The 23,994-nt window shown below is 35.0% G+C and overlaps 1 protein-coding gene across 1 annotated transcript; it reads right to left on the bottom strand.

Annotated features, from left to right (window-relative positions):
* Positions 1–12,102: 12,102 nt before the first annotated feature.
* On the bottom strand, positions 12,103–22,992 carry LOC150099609 (uncharacterized). Its single transcript, XM_090404212.1, has 6 exons — positions 22,870–22,992; positions 22,549–22,604; positions 15,134–15,253; positions 13,375–13,410; positions 12,672–12,719; positions 12,103–12,528 (listed from the first exon to the last, which is right to left on the bottom strand). The coding sequence occupies exons 1-6, from the start codon at positions 22,958–22,960 to the stop codon at positions 12,478–12,480; spliced, it is 402 nt and encodes a 133-aa protein (XP_090260338.1). The 5' UTR covers positions 22,961–22,992; the 3' UTR covers positions 12,103–12,477.
* Positions 22,993–23,994: the final 1,002 nt, after the last annotated feature.

Below are 23,994 nucleotides of genomic sequence, written 5' to 3'. Positions count from 1 at the left end.
TCATCATCATCCTCTCAGGGATTTAGGCCCAGGGACCTGTTTTCGTCTCATTCTATCTCTTTCTTGGTCATCACTGAATTGAATATCTTCTAACTGGGTGGTATCGGATTATTTTTTCGTGTAGTCTTGAATTATCCATTCTTTCGATATTGTCAAGCCACTTTTCCGGTATACATATACTTTGTCCAATACTAATCTATTTTTAGTTCTTTAGGTTTTTCTGTGTTTCATTTGCGCCCAAGAGTGTATAGCCCGTTGTCCTTCACAGGAATTTCATTTATCCAGCTTCTTCTATTATTTTTCTTCTTCTTCCGCAGCTTTTATGGTCCATAATTCACCTCTGTACAGTAGAGAAGGTCTTGGCAAAACTTTATAAACTCTTCTTCTATGCTTTTGAAACAGGTAAGGTTTGAAAATATTATTGATCATTCCTGTTATCTTTGTAAAGTTTGAAATTTTGATTTCATTGTCAGCTTCTTTTGTATATGAATCAGCACATCAAAGCTATTTGAATCAGTCAATTTGTTCTAAAATTTTATTTTCAATCCCAATTTTACTTCTGACTAGTAATGGTCCTTTAAAAGCCATGATTTTTGTCTTGTCTGTTGATGTTTGCATTCCAAATGTTTTTTGCACTTAAGTCTAAGGCATACGTTGATCTTGGGAGTTAATCATCACTTCCTGCTATGATTATCTGGAGGTCTGCAAACAAAAGGGTATTAAGTGTAGTTCCGCAATGCAGTTAAATGGCGGTTTTATATTTTCTTCCTTTTTTACTACTTCATTTATATAGATATTAAATAAGAGTGATCATATTGGGCATCCGTGATGAACTCTTCTGTTTATTGATTTTCAATGTAGCTTTTCCATTGATTCTTATAGATATTTGGTTGTTCTGATACATATTATTTATTGCATCAAGCGGCTATTTGAAATGTTCTGATTCTTGAGTAAGATCCACAGTTTGTTGATTAAGACTCTCTCAAAGACTTTCTGGTAGTCTACAAATGCTGTGTATGTTTCCATGTTGTATTCATAATGTTTTCCATACGAAATCGTCCTTTTCGGAATCCATTTTGTTCTTCGCAAAATTTATCTTCTACATGTGACTTACGTTTTCTTCAAGTGTGATAAACACTTAAAAGAAAACGTAAATAAAAGACCATAAAACATTACACTTCTACAACAACAACAGAGCATAAAAACTGTAGTGAAGTTTGAATTGGAGTTCCGAGCTACAGTTCTAATGTTATGCACATGCGAATTTGAATTGGAGTTCCGAGCTACAGTTCTAATGTTATGCACATGTGAGCGTATGCTTTTAGTGTTCGCCAATACTGAATGGCAGAGCTATGCGAGTCTGGCAAACTGTAACTGAGATTGCTGTTCATGTGGGAAGAGTCGAGGATTATTTCTTTTGATTCAAGGATACAACGTTCTAGTTCATCGTAACATTTATGTATGTTTGATGTTAAATTCCAGTCTATTTGATGTTGGCGGCCTTCATCATTGGAGTTAGCTGAGAACAAGGCGTTGCTTGTGAGGGCGCTGGAGAGGGTTCTGTTATATTAGCTGTCCCTCTGCTGTTCATCGAGACGCAGAAAGATACACTTTTCAGTTTGGCCGTAATATGGCTTCCCACAATCGCATAGAATTCTGTAGACACCTGGAAACTGAAGATGGTGATGATTTTCTTTGGGGTGGCTTAGGATTGACCAGAGTTTTAGTAAAGTGGAGAAACACGTTTTGATATTGAACCTCTTCAAAATTCTTGTCAGTTAAGGGGATAGGGAACTGATGTAAGGTAAGGAGATTTAGGCAGTCGGGTTAGTACAAACCTTATTAGTATGTTGATGACGGTGGTATGGTAGTTTGTTAATAATTTTTGAAGAGTAATCGTTCTTTACGAAGGTCCTTTTAAGATGTTTCAGTTCATTTTTGAGCTCTTCTTCGTCTAATAATACGGAACTGGCACGATGAGCAAGAGTGGATATGATGCCTAATTTGTATGGTAGATAGTGGTGGAGGACGTATGAAGGTATCTATTGTATGTGTTGGTTTTCTGAAGATTGAGAGTTTTAGAGTATCAGACATCCTGGTAAGTTTGATGTCTAGAAAGGCCAGAGAACCATTTACTTCAAGTTCGGCGGTAAACTTGATTTCGGGATGAAAGTTATTTAAATGATTTAGAAAAACATGAAAGTTCTCTGCTCCGTGCTCCCATATCAGGGAAACATCGTCTATATACCGGAGCAAAATTTTAGGTTTCAGCGTAGCAGAAGAAATGGCTTTTTATTCTAAATCTTCGAGAAAAATGTTTGCTAGTACATGAGACAATGGATTTCCCATGGCTAGTCCGCTATTTTGTTTGTAAATCTTGTCCTCAAACCTAAAGTAGCCAGAATTAATACAATGTGAAAGTAAAGCGAACATGCTTTTTGAAATCGTGTTTCTAAGAAGAGTAAGAACATTTTGGATGGGTACATTAGTAAAAAACGATACTACGTCGAAGCTTGCCATGATTTCTGAATTGTTGAGTTTTAGGTTTTTTTTTATCTTGGTAACAAAGTCAGCTGAATTTTTGATGAAAGAAGAAGATTTCCCTGTGAGGCCTTTAAAGGAGGCAGCGAGATATTTCGACAAGTTATATGTGGAGGAGTCGGTACCTTCAGCTATGAGTCTTAAAGGAGTATTTTCTTCGTGCTTTAAAAGGCAGCTCTACGGGATATGCTTTCGTACTGTCACGGTGCGATCGCCCTGGCGACGAGGCCACTAGAATGGAAACATCAATGCAGCCGTTGAGATTATACGGCAGCTGCTTCCTACGCCGCGCCATTCAGGTGTGACGTGCGGGTACCAAATAGTTGATTTGATGAGTCTCAAAAAATCGGGACAGATCCTCAGAGATGAGTCTCAATAGATCGCAGTATGGTGGCTGCTCTTCTAAGCACGACACCCAGACCAGTACCTAGGTCGTCTGCGGATGATTTGTTACCCGCACGTCACACCTGAATGGTGCGGAGTAGGAAGCTGCTACCGCATAGTCTCAATGGCTGCCTTAATGCTTCCATTCTAGTGGCCTCATCGCCAGAGTGATTGAAGTTGGTTCGAATTTCGGTAACAATGGGTAGTATGATGTTCTCTTAGAAGATATCGTTACTCACGTGAATACTAGTATCAACATGTGACCAGTAGGCCAGTCCAACAAAATGGCCGAGGCACGACTGTCGTTCGAGGAACGCAAGACCATTTTAAAGTGGAATTTCAAATTTTAGAATGTTTTTGAAATTCAACGGCAATTAGGGAGTCTAAGGGATGTAATGTATCGTAGACAACCAGCTACACTAGTAGCCATTTTGAAAGAAATTGAAACGGCACACACAACAATCCCACTGGACACTTTGGCCAACGTTGCCCAAGCCGTAGTTCGCCATAATGATAAGTATCTGGACGCTAATGGCAACCACATTGAGCACCGCGTGTAATTGTAGAAGTCAAGGGTAACTTGTATTCATCCCTTGCTGTCTGTATAAATTTAGTACTACAATTTTATAGAAGTGTTTCTTTTTCTGACGTGTGTATACATATTTGTGAAGAACTCTTGTGTATGTATTGGGACGATAATAGCCTTTACTCCACCTTTTTTAAATTTTTATCCTTGCTGCAAATTAAGTTTCGCTTACAGTGATTTTATATTTATCCTTAGTATTTTTATTTGTCTTTGTTTATTGCTTCAATGTTTTTATTCCGGTTTCTTACTCCCTTTCTCCTCTTCCATTTAATTTTTGTTCCGAAACATTCTGTTGGTGATTTATTAATATATTTTTTAATTATTCCATTCTATCTCTATATCATCGTTTTCTTTTCGTTTTTTTCTCTCTAGTTTTCCATTTATTCTATGTGAATATGATACTTTTATCATTCAAGAGTTGAACAACTCTAAAATATATCTAACATTATTTAAATCAGATTCAGTTTGCATTGCTATTAAGATGTTAACTCTTGTTTTTCTTGCAAGTTGTCAAAACTTGAGAGAATTTGATGAAACATAAGGAAACATAACCACCGTTAGCTCTTCTGAAACTCTACAAAATGCATTATACAGAGTAAGGTTTTTCGTATTTTGGACAGTAGTGTGATTACCATGAAAACAGAAATAGCCAATCCAGTCCTCGTAGTATGACTCCATTATTTTTAGAAGCGTTGTTTCTACAATGGTCATTGAGCTGAAACGAATATGTAAAAGTTGCATTTTTGTGATATCCACATCTTAAAGTTTGTTTGTATGAAATAGTTTTGCCAAATGTAAATATCTATTTCCTTGTTGTTACCCACAAATTCAGAAATTATTACAGATTTAATGTACTCCAATGATGCTAGTTCCGTGGAATTTGTATATAATTCAAAGTTTTATATTTAATAGACGAAAATTCATGAGTTCCATATTGATCATTATTCGAATGAACTAGGCATTCTGTTTTTGAATGAAAAATGAATTTCGTTCCTTTCTTTTCAGCTTGGTTGTTACATAAGCCACAGAAATATCAAAACTTTCTGAACGCACTAAACAATGTATAATAGAAGCATACAGAAGAATAAAGTAGGAGATAACATTTCAATCAAAATTTAGGTTATTTGGTGTTCTGTGCCATTTTTAACACAGTAAATAAAATTGAAACAATATGTTATATAAGCTAATGTTTAAATATATTCTATGTATTTACATTACATGTTACATCTGCATTCGCCTGAATAGATGACCATTGTAACAAAGAAATGATCCTTATTGTCAGAAAATATTAGAATACGCTAGAGATATGAAAACAAAGACCGAATGGTGCCTTAGAAGGAGAGGATAGGTGCCCTTTTTAGCTTGTGTTACACTTGTAAATTTTCGAAGTGCTTGTGACAAGCTCCACTAAAAATCAGTCTCCGTTTTCATGGTTGGATAGTTTTTTATTCTAAGTAATGTCGTTGGACATTGAAGACGATTCTTCGCATTATTCTACTTTATCCACAGACGCTCGATAGAAACTAGATCGAGACTAAGAACTGATCCGCACATTAGTAGCCAACTATTTTCCTGAATCCATTGCTTCACTGTTAACAGTCGTAAATGCAAGAAGTGTGTTGTAATCTACGAGGGCTGTTCAATAAGTAATAAGACTAATTTTACTATGGAGAAACCACTCATCACAATATTAATTTCTGTGGAATAAAGAAATGTTGCTGTCTGTGTTAATAAAAGAGGTTGATAGATGGCGTATACGGGCTGATGTGCCAGAGTGTCACGTGACTAAACGCAAGCTTGTTTCGGTGCGTTTAGGAACCGCGACCTTTCGTCGAAATGGAAGCGTCCTTGGAACAGCGTTATGCGATTAAATTTTGTGTGCGTTTGCAAAAATCGTCATCGGACACTTTTAACATGATACGCGAAGCTTTCCACGATTAAGCAATGTCTAGGGCAAGTGTTTTTCGCTGGCATAAAACTTTTAAGGAAGGAAAAGCAAAATGTGGAAGATCTTGAACGTGAGGGAAGACCTTCAACGTCCATCACAGAGACAATGATCAACATAGCAGCGATTATCAACAAGGAGGATCGCAGAATTACAGTACGCCAGCTGCATGTTGTACTGAATATTTCTGTGGGAAGTGTTCACTCAATCATAGCTGAACATTTGGGACTGAAACAAGTTTGCGCCAGATGGATTCCCAAACTCTTGACACCGGAACAAATGAAGCATCGAGTGGATGTGTGCAGAGAATGGAAAGAAAGACTGGAACAAGATGGCGACCACTACTTAAAACGCATCATTACAGCAGATGAAGCTTGGTTGTATCACTATGACCCTACAATGAAACAACAAAGCAATAGATGGAAGCATCCGTCTTCGCCTACCCCCAAAAAAGAACTATTAAGAAAGCAAAAACTGTAAAATCGGCTGGTAAAGTTATGATCATAATGTTTTTTGACTACGAAGGCATTGTTTACCAACACGCTGTAGAACCCGGGAACCCGGGAATACAGTAAACGGCTCATACTATGCGGATGTTTTAAGGACAATGATACAGCACGTCAAAAGGAAGCGTCCATTGCCGAACAATAGCTTCTTATTGCATCACGATAATGCAAGGCCACACATTGCTGGTTGTGTAGTGGACGTTTTGCAGAAGAACAACATAGATATCCTACCACACCCTCCATACAGTCCTGATCTCGCACCGTGCGATTTTTGACTGTTTCCTCAGCTCAAGAAATCACTAAGAGGCCACCATTTCGAAAGCAACAAAGGCATGTGTAAAAGCTGCGGAGGCGGTTTTGAAAGAACTCTCAAAAAACGGACTTTCACATGTGTTTAAGAAATGGACGCAACGTTGGGAGAAATGCATCGCGTCTCACGGTAGTTATTTCGAAAAAGACCATGTAAATGATGACTATTAAAGGTAATCTGTTTTCTGTATAAATATAGTCTTATAACTTATTGAACAGCCTACGTATTAACATTCAATTCTCCTTTCATAAAATGTGTTATATTAATAATCGCATACACATAGAGCACGGAAAGAAGACATGAGAACATCCCCAGACAATAATACCATAGAAGCAGTGCTCCATATGCTCTCTGTGGTCTTTAGTAAAAAGACATTAGAGGAATCTGAAATAAACTACATACTAAAGAGGCTACTGGTCGCATTGTGATCTCCCAAATTTTGCCCTGCAGAACTATATCTTTCATGTACGTCTCTGCAATATTTTATACTCAGCTGGTGCTTATCTTAATACTTGGAGGCAGGCATACTCGGAACGAAAACATCTGTTGCGAAACAATAGACCGGTTGCCTCATCTCATTTCTCTCCAAGATAACCGAGAAGATCATAAAGAGGTTACTGCTCCGTTCTCACCTGTTAATTAGTAGCATCAGCGTGGATTCTTCCATAATAGGTTTCTTTGCCTACGTCACTGACTAATCGACAGGTGGAGTGGACAGATTTAAAGACATGGACTGTTGATCTCACCATTTTCAGAGCATCTACTCATATTTGACATTGAAGCCTGCTAGTCTAACTGCCATCTCTGAAAATGGGTAAAAACTTTTGCTCTGCTCGTTCCTAAGTCTCACGGAGGCCGAGCTTCGATACCAAGCCAATGAGTAATGGTTCTTTTATCCCTTATCCGTTGCCCTTCTATAGACTGTTTATTGCGAAACAGGTTGCATACAAACAAACTACGAAAAATATAAAAATACAAAAAATATATAAAATTATTAATAATGAAAAACAGTTCTAAGCCCACTTACGGTTCAAATATACTGCAGGTTTTATAGAAGCATTTTTCGGATGGGAGATACATAAAAAATAATCCGATCAATAAACTTTAATAAACAAATCATTCCCTAGAAAAATCATGAGAGAATAAAAAAAAATAATTACAATTAAAAATACAAATTCCCGATTGTAATTTTCTTCCATTTGAGTTATGAACTTTATTCCAGCATAGTGTGTGATGACTTGCATTAAACGTGTGCTAAAGTAAACCATTATTGCATAGTGGAAACATTAAAGGATGAAATACAGATTAAAACTGATTCCAGGATTAATTTCTGCCATAAAATATCTTTTTTATTTGTGCTCCATATTTTGAATTTAAAAACGGATTAGTTGGTAAAAAGGAAATAATAATGATGATAACTGATAATGAATAGCTATTAATAAATAGAAAGAATAATGCAGTAAAATAAATAATCTGTGTCTGCTCAGAGAAATCGGCTCGCACATATGGTAAACATTAAAGATATAAAATTAGGAACGAATACTTATCATATGGAAAACATCATCAACAACAATAATAATTGACCGTGGTGTTTGTACACCGAACTTGAATCACTATTTATTCTGAACTGGTACGAATCAGTGGAACCGGAGTGATTAAAAAAACAAACAAACAAACATTAAGATGAATGTTGAGAAGTGTTAACGAAATGTGATTTCTGCCTAGTAGTCTGAATGTTTAAGTGAAAGGATATCAATCAAGAAGCGAATTAACTTGACTCTCTTATAGGTGAATGTTGGACTGGAGTCCTGAGGTTGTTGGGAAAAATAAGGTAGCCAAAACTATTTTAATATAAAATCTGCAATACAAATATAAGGAGAAATTAAAGGAACATGAAATTGTACATCTGAAAATCCTACTCTTAGAGGACATTTCGCGAGCAGATTTTTCATGGGGCATTAGGGATGTTGCAGTTCGTCGTCCACATGGCACATCTGAGCTAATATATTAGAGAACATCAGGTTTTTCTAACCATGTCATCGTTACAGTTGCGAGGAGCTGGTGCACCTCTAACCTACACACTAATCGTAGGAGCTTCTTTATCTGACTCTAAAGATTGTCTTCGTTAGGTTGATGTGGTGACCCTCAAGGGACGATAAATTCATCCGAAGATATATTGCGTAACGGTCCCATTTGTAAATAGATTTGGTTGGTAGTGCGCACAGGTTTGCATGCCATAAAGAGATAAGCTAGAGCAAGATGGATTTCATTTAGCCTTTAAGTTAGAAATTAACATCAGATATAGGTGTCCGTTCGACTGGCTGCATTGTGGTGGCTCTGATTCTGGCATTAAAAAGTTTGCCGATAGATCTTGCAGCAATCTTAATGATGAGCAATGATGGCTGAAATACGGTTGATAGTCCGGAGATCATACAATAATTGAGCATGGACTGAACGCCTGTATTGAAGACGAAGCGCCATTATGTTCTCAACGTGGGATGACTGAATTTCTCTAGGTCAAAATCCCATCTACTCACATAGCTTCGCGCGTTGAAAGGCAATGCTAGTCTTAATTGTAATTTATAACAGTACTAGATCGAAGCAGATTCGTCTGTTGAATGAGGATCTGACAAATGCACTTGACCTTCGCAAAAATAACTTAAAATAAGGGGATTAGTTATGGCTAAATAGTTAGATAATAATTTTTCGTGTGTAAATTGCGTTTTCTCCTGGCTAATTTGTCTGTTTCCTGTATGAAAAAAAAAAGGGCTGAAATAACTGAAAATAGATATTGTGCGGTCTGTTTATTTTTATAAGACAGTTCGATGAAATTCTCACATTAATTCCGTAAAGAATGCGAATCTCTACTGTAGTAATTTCAAAAGTAAGAATCACTGCGTATTCAAATAATGATTATTTATTCAAAATGTTTCAAAATTTCTTGCGTTTCTGCACTTAACTTAGTTTTAGTTAAGATGTCTCCATACGAATCCTCAAAACGTAATCAGAAGGTACATGTGATGTTGTTGATAAAAAAGTTAAGTACAATACAAGGTTTTATTAGCAGTAGGACATGAGGGTCATGTTTATACTTGCCTCGTAAATGTGATCTTAAATAATGTACTCACATTTCAAAATGTGTTATTAATCGGTATATTATCTTCTATGTTTCGAATGCCGTTACGCTAACGTAATCAATATGAAATCGAATCCGAAAGAAAAGCACAAACATGGAGGATGTCACGTAGACAAAATCAAAATGTTTACTTTTTTTAAAAAACATATCAATTATGATGAAACCTGTGAAGTGCTAAATGCGATGTCGAGATAAGTACTGGATAGTTTTTTCAATGCCATGATTTCAAGTACGTGTATTACATGCGCCTCAATGTTTATTCATTGCACGAATCAGAGTTCTTTCGTTCGTTGTAAAATATGGAGTTGAATATTGTAAATATTTCACAGATAGCTGCGTGGTGAATAGTGTAAAAGTCTTTTTCATAAATTAGCTTTAAAATCTAACTCGACTAGAGACACCATTAAGAGCTCTGATTACTTAAGTGTTATCTCTAAGAACTCTTTAGTGCCGACATTTTTGGTTGAATAAACTAAACATCTAACTACAAATTCATTCTGGTTAGGCCGTGTTGATTTGTATCAAGAACTATAATTATCTTCAATACTTTACTCCGTCTGCTTACTAAGCATGAGATTAGTTTTTCTCCCTAAAAAATTCATGTGTCCTTTAAGCAGTACAGGGAAATGCAATACGTCCTGTTCATTTCCTACGATTGATGAATATTTTGTGTATTCATCAGATTAGCACTGAATCACTAGGTCAAATCAGTTTGACATACCGCTTGACTACGGCTGAATGGCTGTAACCAAATCGAATGATACAAGGACAGATATACCCTAAAATAAAAAATTTAAATAAAGCAGTAGAAATGTGAGGGTGTAGGATTTATCTATTGTGTTATTGATACTATCATAGAGATAGCTCGGCATGCTTGAAAATTAGTGTTCTACTCTATGTTATTTTAGAATTCTACGTGGAAGTTCCATATTTGTTTCAATAAGAGAATGTTCTCTTTCGCATAGCAAAGTCGACTGTCGATGATTTTTAAGATAATAATGCTCCTATAATGCACTAAATAGGCACAATACAAAATTAATCCAAATGAATGCAACAGGATGAGTTGAAAATGTGAAAAGAATTGTCTACAAGGCTAACATAAAAGGCAGAACTTAAGAGAGTCGAAGAACGAATGAAAGTAAATTTTCATGACGAATTGTCTGAAATACGTGTAAATTATACCAAATAAGCAGGCTTGCATTATTTAAAAAGATTATATTTTAATTTTTGTCAGCATTTCTATAATGTGGTGTTTAATTTCATATAAAATGCAGCATAAAATTAACAGAACCAAATCTTTATCAAGAATATTTTCCTTTAACAGTATTTCAGAAGGTGACCATTTGATATAACAGTCATTCTGGCATTCAACTTGCGAGTATCTAATATAAACTGATCTATCATTCAACGTCCGCACAGTTCAAATTATTCAGGAAAAATGAAAATATTGCATAAGTAATTTGCTTATGATGTCCTTCCACAGCACTAAGGGATTGCTGCGGACATTGGTGAAAGCATTTCCGAGCGGACTCTGTTAAGGGTACTCAATCTATGTTGATTCTAAGCAAGGCAGTCAGTGGTTTGCAACCTATTAACCACAAACTACTGCAGAGTTCGTCGAAAATGGTTGCATAAACTTGTCACTTGAAACCCTTACAAATGTACAGTTCTTACTTGATGAGTCTCATTACATTACAAGCTGCACTATGTTGCTTGACTTGGATAGAACGAGGAATAGTAGTATCTCTTGGAAAGAGCGACGCTTACAGCAGCGGAAATATTCATTTGTGTTGTGGAATGATGATTAAAGATCACACTCTTCTTCACATATTTATAAAGAGATACCGTAACTTACGGTATCTCTTTATAAATATGTGAAGAAGAGTGTGGCCTTTAATCATCATTCCACAACATAAAAGAGGTAACAGAACTGTTCCTCGAAATACTCTTTTATGTACAAATTTTAATTAAGGAGGTACGGTTAGTCCAGTTCTTTTTTTTCTTTTCATGCATCGCAATTCCACTGTCCATAGAACAAGTGGTGGAAGAGTATATTGAAACTGAGTATCTGACAAGTGCGCTAGAGACGTGATCACCAGATTTAAAATCGACTGATCATGCATGTGTTTGATGTCCATGCATGTGAATATGCATGTGGCTGAGACGTACAATGTGAAGCTCTTGGCTGTCACATTGTACATCGACAGTTAAGGTCTCAGCCACTTGGTAAAATAAATCTCTGGTGGACAACTGGGATTTCTTACTATAGGATCTTATACAAGCTATTGTATCGAGTGTGGTCCACCTCTGTCAGGCTTGTTTAACGCTTGGAGGGGACCATATTCATTACTGGTGAAAAGTGACTATATCTTCGTGCATTTTCGATTTGTGTCATGTGATCTGTTTGGTGTTTCTTAGATGGTATTTCCCTAATGTAATGGCCTTTGTCTCTCACAGGGTTTTCTAATTTCAATTTTTTCTATCATACACCACAATACCAGCTTTTGTCTTCATAAAGTTCTCCATTTTGCCCTCCATAAAAAGCATGGTTACACCATATTTTATGGGTGATTTATTAATTTATCGAGCAGAGTATGTGTACATATGATTTGTGGATCAGAGGTGTTTCTTGATAATATTCCTGAAAAATCCTATTGCCATTCCAATGGAATTCGTATTAGTTTCACCTGGTAATTCTAAACGAAAAGTGATATTTTTATTCGTTTACAAAATGAAATATTTGTAAATTTTCGTCACAAAATTTACAAACCTATTTCGATAGTAACATACATTTCTGTTCATTGGTCTTATTTCGTAGCATGAACACTAAAATTATTAATCAAAGACAAGTTAAAAATGACAACATCATCACCCACCCACCCATACACAGAAGCATACAGAGAGCACATTACAAAAAAAAAAAAAAAAAAAATTGAAATTTCGTTTTTCTATTATTTCTTTTTCTCTTTAGCCGGGGTAACTATTTGTTTCTTTGTTTTCTAACAGCTGATAATCTTTTTGACAGCCTTGTGTCTAGGATGTATTCTCATCTTCTTTCTCTTAATATGTTTAAGAAATAATTAAGTTTTTTAAGCGAATAAATAATTTCCTAATGCATTCCTGGAAAGAGAAACAATAATTTTCGTTTAGTAGATTATTTTAGCTGCTTTGCTGAATATTTTGCATTTATAAGTTTAAAGCAATATGAAAAAGAAAATAAAGATTAAAAATATAATAGCAAAGTTATGTACATAAATACTTACTCTAGCTCCTTCAATGCCTTGGATGATATCTGGAACGTGTATTGGACCCTACAATTTATTTATAATTATTGATTGAGGAGAAAACATGCGAAGTAATGTTTCGGAATATTAATTTAACAAATACCTCTGCAAAATACCAATACCTTCCGATGTTCTGATAAACACCTAGAACAAAAATGATGTTAAAGCAAGTGATATAACCACACTAAAGAATATATCTTAAACACTTTAACAGCATGTTTCTTCAAATTGCAATGAATTGTTTTTTCTTTCATTTGTGTTCTAGGTGTTTATCAGAACTTTTAAGCCTCCTTATATATATATATATATATATATATGTTTTCTATTCATATCATTAGCAAAAAATGTTATCTATTCATATCATTATACAAAATGAGAAAGTGAAACTATAAATGAGAAACTATTTAAGAGAAGAAAATTTCAGAATAAACGATCTTCATTATGATTCGTCTAGCTCATTTTTACTAATTTTCTAAAATGGACGTCCCCTTTTAACTTAGTGCTGTCGGTGTTTCTTATTTTTTTATTGAAAACTAAAATAACTACCTTCAACTTTGAGAATAGCTTATTTTAAACGAACTAATTAATGTTTTTTTTTTCAGTCAGTGCAATTTGATCTTTTCCTTTACCCTAAATATTTATTTTAAATTATTTTAAATAAATCTTTAATCAAAATACGTACCAGCTCTTGAAATTTACGGTAGGCGCAATGCATAGCCTAAAAATGAAATTCATATTGTAAAATATAACAAGGAAGTTTAGATTTTCAATGAAAAATATAAATGAATAAATAAATAGCACAGATTTTAATTATATTTTAATGAAAGAATGAAAAACATGAAAGGAATAAAGTCTTCTAACACTCATTAATAACAGTACAAGATCATTTTTAATTTTTTTCTGGTTCTTTTAATAAACTTCCTAGTTCGAATATCAGTGAATGTAACATGCAGAGAAGAGAATATCATCAGAACATTCTTGCAACAAGGAGTCATACCTACATACATAATTCCGTGCTCCAAAACAGAATTCTGTGCTGGATCACGGAATGGAACTACAACGAAGAACAGCCTATTTCATTTATAGTTCTTTAATAGAATACATTAATAAATGTATATGAATGAAAGAAAAAGTTCACTAAAAAGTTTATTACGGCTCAAGATAGTAGCACCCAATGAGGTTTCGCTAATACCATCTTAGACGTGTATTAGCGAACAAATATAAAGCCGCAATTTTTTGTCATATATAATTTTTCTGAATGCTGATTTATTACCTAAACAGTCCGATTTATTTAATCGAATCTATTGAATTTATTGAATTAAATAATTGAATGTATTTAATCAGCGTACTGCTCTATATTTATTGGATAACCTTCTTTATATTTATTTTATATTTATTGAATATAAATATTTAATTAAATATAAATATTTAATTAAATATAACTAAAAACTCAGCCTCACTAAAAATTATGGAACAAGATATTCCTAAGGCGTTTCTATATTGCAATTTGAATATTGTAGTTTTAAAGTTTCGAAGAAAGCATATCACTTGTTCCTTTTAAAAATCTGAAAATAAATCTTTATATTCTTACATTACTTATTATTGTTCTCAAAGTGCGTTTCTGAATAACACTCTCAGAATCAAGATAATGCTTCGGATTCAGATACCTCTCATTCCAAAGAACCGAAAACAGAAATCCAATAAACTTCGAAATGCATGCTCCTAAATGAGGCATTTAATATATATATATATATATATATATATATCGTATTCTAATTAGGAATTATAGTAGACTGCGGCAGATTATGTGTATCCTATCAGCCAAAGAATAGCTGCAATTGCTTAGCTCAGATATTGGAGTAACTGCCGAAATTATATTGTAAATAATATGTGTCCATAACAGAAATCCAGGGAACGTATTTTATGCTTCATCACACTTGTTTTCTTGTTAGAGTCATCAGACTTTCATGATTATTTGATATATTTTCTGTATTAGTTATTGAATTAAACCGATGAGAGAGAGAAAGAATAAATGCCTGTTCTCAATTCGCGTATTCATTTTTCTCTCTAAAAGAAGGGAGAATTTCTTCCACTTCTTTATCACTTAAATACCCACAAGTTAACAAGTAAATGCCAGTATATCTTACACTTCAGATCCCCAATACAACTTGTTTGACTCAGTTTAGGCCACCACTGAAAGGTTTCGAGAATATTCTCCTGATACGCTGCACATTTAAGTGAAGACTTATTCTAGTCTGGCATACTGAACTATCGGCCATTTGCCCTCATGCGATATGAATTCCACTCTCTGTAATTTGGCGCAAATTTCTCCATGACTAGCCACTTCTCTTCCAAAATTTTCATTATATATATATAAAGAAGATAATCGATGAACTTTCTATAATATTTTAAACATAATTTACTTTTTTTATTTCAAATACCTGTTCTGCTTTTTCTTTATCTCCTTTTTCTTTCTCACATATTCCACGAACGATTGCTGAATACTTATCCTCGAGATGAGGAAAGTATTCTGAGAAACATTGAAGCGTGACCATCCTAGCCTGTAAATAAATAAATAAATAGTATCTAATATATATATATATATAATCACTTGGAGATACAAAGTATCACAAATGATTTATCTACCGATCTGTAGGATTTAATTCAAGATATACCGAAAGGTTTTCAATTTTACTTACAGCTAATCCAGGAAGAAGAGAAAAATTCATACAAGTTACGCCAGTTTTCTTTTATAATATCAAGATAATATGTAATGAGAATTTAAGTAAATAAATAAAAACAACAAGAGATGTGAGGCAAAGGTGGATACTTACAATCTTCTAATCTATTATTTCTTAAAAGTAATAGATCAGGTGATGAGAGATGGAATCGATATCCGTTCATATTTCATATTAATGTAATGAGGACGGACAAATAAATTAAATGGCTATGTTTGCTGACGATATATACTTGCTAGCTAAAAAGCACCATTATATCCAAAGAGAAATAGATAATTTAGACTTGGAAACCCCAAAGTGTAGATTAAAAATAAACCAAAATAATGAACCTTAATCCCAAATAAAATCTAACTTTCAAACTTATGGAAACACAGGTAGGCACATTTGTTGATCTAGGATTGGTAGGGATCACAGAAGGAGGAATACATAAAAAATAAATACAAAACAGTCCAAATTGACTTCGCTTCAATACATTGAAAAATATACAGAAAAGTAAAGAAATAAATCTCAATAAAAAAAGCCTATTCAACACAAGCGTAAAGACTATTCTGCTATATGGATCCGAAACATAAGAGAGTGACCAAAAGAAATTTAACAAAAGACAACTATGGAATGGACGCCACAGGGAAGCAGAAAGGGACGCCCCAAGATAATCTGGAGCAGAGCAATCGAAGCAGTAATGAAAGAGCTGATAAAATATCCTGGAATGAGATCAAGAAAGAGGCAATGAACAGAGTTCAACGGCGAGCAATGATTGAGACCGTATGCTCCGCAGGTGTGAAGAGAGAAATTACGTCTGTTAGTAACTTAATTTTCCTGAAATCCATGCATGGAAGATAATAATAATTGTTTTCTTATTTTTCCTAGCACTCCAAATACGTAATATCAATGTCCCATTTAATTTTCTCCAGAAAAGTAAATCTAAAGAACTTTTCCAAACTTAATAGACTGAACTATTTCTTCAGTTCTACTGAAGTTTCGTGCTCCAGTCTCGAATACTGTTATATGGATTTTATCTTTATTCTATTTATTTCCACTAACATCTATCTTATAGCCAGTTCCTAAGAAGTGTTGCAAGTTTTGCTATCACCGTCCAATATACTTCTGTTCTTTTTGAAGTAATGTAGAAAAACATTAACAGTCGGCTTCAGTGCTATTTATATCACACACTCGTTTGATAAAAATGCCACGGAAATATTTGGGAAATCATAAATGGTTGCTCTTGATATCTATACGTCTTTTAGTAGCACAAAGGGTTTATAGGAAGGTTTTCTTTATGTGATCTGTTTTCTGTTTTCTGCATTTGGATTGTCATCAGATCAGATGCATAAATATGTAAGATGGATATCATTGTCTTGAGTTTCAACTGGTGCTGTTTACCCACCGGATTGAGTGGTTTTATCTACTCTCGTGTTATAAATAAAAGGCCTTTTCCAGATGAATGTTGAGCTAACATACATATATCCAGAATATTCAATTGCTGATGACAGTTCACAGTTCGCTTGACTATCCTAGCTTAAAGCTCCAGCATATTAACCTTTATAACCCAATGTTCAATATTCAAACCATTCTTCAATAAGATTGTGAAAACTTTCATAATTTTGCTGCAATCATTTTTCTAACAAAAGGAACCTTTTATTTTGGCTTACATTTGTTATCACCTAAATATCCAGATAAGATGAGATTATGCTTATTGGTATTACTCTAACTTAGATACGTTCCATTCATAAATATGTTATAAATATCGCCTCCTCAGCATACAGAAAATTAAGTTTCCTTGTTCACTTAAGGGGACAATTTACGTCGGATCTACTTTTAGCTCAATACAAATCATAATCATCCAATCAATGAATAATCTTCTGATATTTGGAGTTATGCCTCTAAGGGTACGCTATAATTGTTTACTAAGTACAAAAGGAAGTCATTAGATTGACTGATTGCCATCTGTTAGCAAATGACTCCACATCCTTCAACACAAGTGTCCAGTTTTTGCAGGTTGCATTTTTTACAAATATTTCCATGGTCAGTGTTCCTCGAAGTATGTACAAATAATTTCCCTCTAAATCTACTAAAAGCACATAGATTAATATAATGAAACACGTTTACGCTTCCCGGTCTGTACTAACTTATAGATAAAAATACGTGTGTAGAGGCTTAAGTGCGACATCATGTTGGAGGCTTAATGGATTTTTTACAACACTCAAAAACAATTAAAATAGAATTTAATACTTCCTATATTTCGTCCTAGTCACTAGGACATCTACGGGGATTACAAAAACAATTAATGTAACATATGCACAAATAACAAACAATACTAAGCCCAACCACATGGGTGACACTAAAGTCCTATCTAGGTAGAGCGCCCTCTAAGGGCAGTAGTAGGTGGCCTGGAATGTAAGGTGGGAACTCTGGTGATGAGCGTTTCCCAAATCTTCGGAAGCTTAATGCAACCATATTTATTGAGATTTGGTTGGTTTTTGAGAGCTGCTGCTGCTTCTAAGAAAAGTCTCTCTTTCTTGAATTTTCTGTGGTGGAGCATGGTGGTTTTCTTCCATGATACTCTGTGGGTGGTCTCCAAAACATGGTCAGCCAAGCCTGAATGGCCATAGTTGTGTTTGAAGATGTAAGACTTGTGTTCCTCTAGACGGATGGATGCTGATCTGCCTGTCTGTCCAAAGTACGCCAGCTTACAGGAACAGAGTACTTTGTAAACTCCAGGCAGAGAGAGAGGAGGGAGCTGATCTTTCGTAGAACGGATAAGGGTAGCCAGTTTGCGGTGGGGCTTATATGCTGTGTGTAGATTGTACTGTTTTAGTATCTTGGCTATTTTTTCAGATGTGCCACGGATGTAGGGTATGGTGATGGCATTTTTAAAATCTTGTTGACGAGAAGGAAGGGGAATGGGGGAGGAGTTGATTATTTTTTTTGATACTGTGATCGCTGTAGCCATTGGAGAGGAAAGTGCTGTGTATGTGGTGATGGCTAATGAGGTGATGGCTCCCTCCTCTCTCTCTGCCTGGAGTTTACAAAGTACCCTGTTCCTGTAAGCTGGCGTACTTTTTGACAGACAGGCAGATCAGCATCCATCCGTCTAGATGGTAAAAGGTAATGCCACAGTCGTTCTTAATACCAGTGAATATAAGCGTAAAATGAACATTATCCTCCGCGATCGCGCTACCTACATCCCGCTAGAACACGACCCCACAAAAACACAAGTTAAGAAACTTAAAATTTTACTCAAAAAAGTATCTTCCTGGCCCCCTGATGTCACGAAAAAACTTAAACCTTTCCGCTCCCGTCCCCCCCGAATATACGGTTTACCAAAAATCCACAAACCCAATTCCCCACTCAGGCCTATAGTAGATGCTACCAATGCACCTTGCTACAGACTATCTAAACAGCTGGCCAACTCTCTGATTCCCCTCACCGGAAGGTTCCCTTCCTATATAAAAAACTCGACCCACTTTAAAGCCCTCACAGAAAATTTAACCTTGAAGAAGACAGACATATTGGTAAGCTTTGATATCTCCTCTTTGTTTACATTCCCTTAATTGACACCTTATCTCTCTTAGAAAACGTTTTTCCCTCTGACATCTTAGATCTCTTTTCCTTTGCCATTAACTCTGGATATTTCTCTTGGAACAACAAAATCTACAAGCAGATAGAGGGAACTGCCATGGGTTCCCCCCTCTCACTCCCCCTTGCCAATTTCTATATGGAAGATTTCGAAAAACGAGCCATAGACTCAGCCCTACTCAAACCTTCTATCTGGCTAAGATATGTAGATGATGTGTTTTCTATTTGGCCTCATGGCCCAGACACGTTAGACTCCTTCCTCAGTCATCTCAATAGTCTACATCCAAGAATCCAGTTCACCATGGAAAAGGAAAAGAACAATTGTTTACCCTTCCTAGACACCTTAGTCACACGCCTGCCTAATGATACACTTACCTTCACCGTATACAGAAAACCCACACACACAGGCAGATACATTCACAAACTCTCCCACCACTACCCCTCTCAACAATATGGCATTATTAAAACTCTTACCAAGAGAGCCCACAATCTTTGTTCCAGTGGAACCGCCCTCACTAATGAGCTAAACCACATACACAGCACTTTCCTCTCCAATGGCTACAGCGATCACAGTATCAAAAAAAATAATCAATTCCTCCCCCATTCCCCTTCCTTCTCGTCAACAAGATTTTAAAAATGCCATCACCATACCCTACATCCGTGGCACATCTGAAAAAATAGCCAAGATACTAAAACAGTACAATCTACACACAACATATAAGCCCCACCGCAAACTGGCTATCCTTATCCGTTCTACGAAAGATCAGCTCCCTCCACTCTCTGTGCCTGGAGATTACAAAGTACCCTGTTCCTGTAAGCTGGCGTACTTTGGACAGACAGGCAGATCAGCATCCATCCGTCTAGAGGAACACAAGTTTTACATCTTCAAACACAACTATGGCCATTCAGGCTTGGCTGACCATGTTTTGGACACCACCACAGAGTATCATGGAAGAAAACCACCATGCTCCACCACAGAAAATTCAAGAAAGAGAGACTTTTCTTAGAAGCAGCAGCAGCTCTCAAAAACCAACCAAATCTCAATAAATATGGTTGCATTAAGCTTCCGAAGATTTGGGAAACACTCATCACCAGAGTTCCCACCTTACATTCCAGGCCACCTACTACTGCCCTTAGAGGGCGCTCTACCTAGATAGGACTTTAGTGTCACCCATGTGGTTGGGCTTAGTATTGTTTGTTATTTGTGCATATGTTACATTAATTGTTTTTGTAATCCCCGTAGATGTCCTAGTGACTAGGACGAAATATAGGAAGTATTAAATTCTATTTTAATTGTTTTTGAGTGTTGTAAAAAATCCATTAAGCCTCCAACATGATTATAGATAAAAAATTTCCTCATTTATCTTTTCGTCCTTATCCCCAATACAAGATCATATATATACTTAATATGTATGATCCTGTATTCAATCTTACATAGTTACTGAATAATGCAATCTACATTACCTACACACAATGTGTTCTTTCTCCTTTAATCTCTGGAATGTTGAGAACAACAACAACAACAATAATATACCTTATAATACAGTTAATACTTCAGTTTCCATACAATTAACCACCTTATCCTAGAATTACTTTTGTAAAATCCCAATACTAGAATAATTGGGAGGCCCTGGGGACATAACAGCCTGTTAGAATACTGATACGATCTATTATTAATCATTAACAGTTAAAACATTGATCTTCAGATCATGTCATAGCCACAGTTTTGCTTAAAAAAAACAACAACAAGTAAATGTGGTGTTCATTTCGCTTAAGACTACTTTTGGCAACTACACATATCGGCCATTGAATTAAAAACTTTTATTTAACACTGTGGTTTTCAATTAGGAATTCAACTGACAATAGCGATCCTCTTCAATTCCCTGAGCATAGTTCGGTGAGATATGGGGAGGGAACGGCCTTCATTCAATGCCTCGGACAGTTGTTGCACGCAGGAAGTTCTCTTTGCCCATGCAAGCGTTCTCAGTTGAGCTCGACTCTGACAGACTATCTTAGGACTACAGTACCGATTCTTAGACAAACAATGTAGGTTGTGTTTCCAGTGATTAAACACACTGGATATCTCACTTCTTTGGAAACCAGTGAGCTCTGCTGTTTTCAAAATCGTAGCTGTAGTCAGACGGGCACCCACAATAAGACCCTTATCTAATCCCGAAAGCTCTTTTGTTTTCCTTGGTGATTAACATTATTGACGATTACTGACCAGCAACATTCTTAAATAGTTGCCTGGAACACGTAGTAAATCATGTGACCAAGTGTTCTGCATATATCTGCTTAAAGGTTTCTACATGAATGGACGATATGTGTGTGTGTAGATCGATTTCGTTTGGATACTTGGAATCTGTATGGTAAATAGGCTACAAGATCAAATGTTAGTCTTTGCAGACACTGATAAAAATAAAATATTAACGAAAATCCTTTCATGATGTTAATTTTTTTGTAGCAGTATATATATAATTTGCAGTAACATAACATAAAAAATTCGTTGCCCACATTTTGATAACTTTTGATATCCTGGTTTAAGATATTATTATATATGGAATATATTATTCTATATACGAGTATTATTGTATATTGTATTTGATAACACCTTTGAGTTTTCTATAGATTCCATTAAGCTTATGAAAATCAGTAGTTTTAATAAAATTAGCCTGTCGATTATGGTGTCGTAAACAAAAATTCTGGCATGTTGAATTTGCGTGAAAGATTTACTGAAGACGTCATATCAATGTGTTGTCATAGTCAGAAATCTCTTTTACGCGTTTTTAAATTATTTATTCAACCAACAAATATGCCTCCGAACTTCTAGACAAATGCTTCGCTTTTCTTTACTTGTATGACAAATAAGGAAAAAATAAAATAAACTTAACTCACTATAAGAAAACAATTCACTTTAAATAGTTGCTGTGTCAGTAATGAACTGAACAGAGGCGAATTATTACTACCACTTCGAACATTTTAGCAAATGCTGCCATGCTGAGATTTAATGGAGGTCTTGAGTTCCAGTAATCACTGGCTATCATTCATTTGTTTGTGTTTTAAATGTTTTATTATTAATCTAGATCTGCTGAATTTAAAACTGAGATTTCAATTAAAATTTGTTTCTGATCTCAAATACCAAATGTCAGACTTTCTGTGCAATAGTGAATCAGAAGAATATGTGTAATAAGGGGATTCCCTTTTTTGGGGATCTGCACATAAAAGACTAACGTTTTTACAAATATGAATGACATTATTTCACTAAACGCATACATGATGTTTTACAACAGATGAAGATGAATGTCAGACTCGAGTTTTTAATGTTTACACATTTGACAAATTCATATTGGATAGCGCTAGAAAGTCCTGATAACCTAAACGAAAAACTATAAGATTTCAGAGATAAACAACAGCTTTTTGAGTAACAGCTAAGACTTCCTGCAGAATTATTTAATAAACATATCATACTAGTTTTGATTTATTGTTTAATGAATTAAACGTGTATATAAATCAAAATAACATCATAAGCAATGTGTACTCACAACTCCTTTCGTTAGATTAACACACGAAGTGAAATCCGTCAACGCCCTTGCATTTCCTGTAATAATAAAGACAAAATATAGAGCAGAACTATTTTTCAGATTACCAATTAAATGATGCCGAAATTGAATAATAATAACCACGAATAAAATAAAATAAAATCAGAGATTTATGTGTTGTTTCTTATATTCATCGTATTAGCGTATTGATGTGACGAGAGAGAATAAATTATCTATCTGAAAGAATTCTTGCTTCGTAGAATTATATGAATAAAACTAAAAAAACTTCATATTAAATTACTTACGTTATCTTTTCAAACCTACCACAAAGTCTTTTTTTCAGTTGTTCCGCTTCTAATGCTAAAGCAGAGAATAAAACAGATAACAATATTAGTGAAATAACGACCAGCTTCATCTTGCAAGTCAGGAAAATTAACTTGTGTAAAATTTAAGAGTTTGATTCATAGTGACTAGTCCTTGAAATTCAACATTTCTCGCAAATAAAATTTTCTCTCTTTATCAGTATTACATAAGAAGAAATACGTCATATAGGTTAAAGTACTCCAACTGCATCAATCACAACCCACTTAAAGAGAGAGGAAAAAAAGAAAAGAGAAGCGATTTAATCAATTCTCGTGATCGTTATGAAGGTCACAAACAAACGTGTGCCATTAGTAAATTGCTGACATAAAGCTACAGTATGAAGTTACTATAGAAGGAATTACTCTTATGAAATTGCGTGATTTCCATGTTCGAATTTTCCCGGATGCAAAATTAAGAAGTTCGAAGTTTCCAAATGAGTGGACCACATTTACTTATACAAAAGATATATTAATACGGAAATGTGCTGAATACAATGTCTTCAAAAAAGTTGTTCCGATTCTACTCGTCGACTAGAATCAGAACTACAGAGTCTTTCTTCCGGCGTTTATCATTATGGAGACAGAAATATTTCCAATACACTACAAGGGACATTAGCCGGTCGCATGTGTACCTGAGCGGACATTTTTATCAGGGTATTCCTCTTTGTCTATCACAAAATGAACAGAGTGCGTCAGAAAACAAATATTTTTTTTTTACAAAATGAACAAGTCATCGTTGAATCTCTGTACGATTAGTAGAATGATTTATTTTAAATTAAATTTTAATTTTTAGGGTATTGTTATGAAACATTTGTTTATTTTTGCTGTATTCCGAAGAATTCCATCTACTAATGAGTCAATATTAACTATGTTATAAATGACAAAGATGTCATGGGCGAAGAAAAATAGGTGGCAGCCTCGGTTCCACTATTTATCCTACTGTTTATTCATAACAGGATTTCCACAGCGAATTTCTTGTATTTTGTAAGGATCTCAAGCTATATTGAATAGGCGAACAGAAATATATAATGCTTAAATAGTTTTAAGAGGAGACGGTGCATATACAGTCTTTTTTTTTTTTCATTAG

This window comes from Typopeltis vanoorti, chromosome 14 (genome assembly GCF_054136105.1).
Source record: "Typopeltis vanoorti isolate ZY-2024b chromosome 14, IOZ_Tvanoo_1.0, whole genome shotgun sequence".
NCBI classification, from domain to species: Eukaryota; Metazoa; Arthropoda; class Arachnida; order Uropygi; family Thelyphonidae; genus Typopeltis; species Typopeltis vanoorti.
The sequence above is the reverse complement of the archived record's forward strand: the minus strand, read 5'-3'. Positions and strand labels throughout refer to the sequence as shown.

Coding starts and splice junctions, on each gene's coding strand:
- LOC150099609 (XM_090404212.1), bottom strand. CDS start 22,960: ATGAAGCTGGTCGTTATTTCACTAATATTGTTATCTGTTTTATTCTCT. Junction 15,254..22,548: donor TTAATCTAACGAAAGGAGTT/GTGAGTACACAT, acceptor ATTTATTTACAG/GCTAGGATGGTCACGCTTCA. Junction 13,411..15,133: donor ATAAAGAAAAAGCAGAACAG/GTATTTGAAATA, acceptor TTTCATTTTTAG/GCTATGCATTGCGCCTACCG.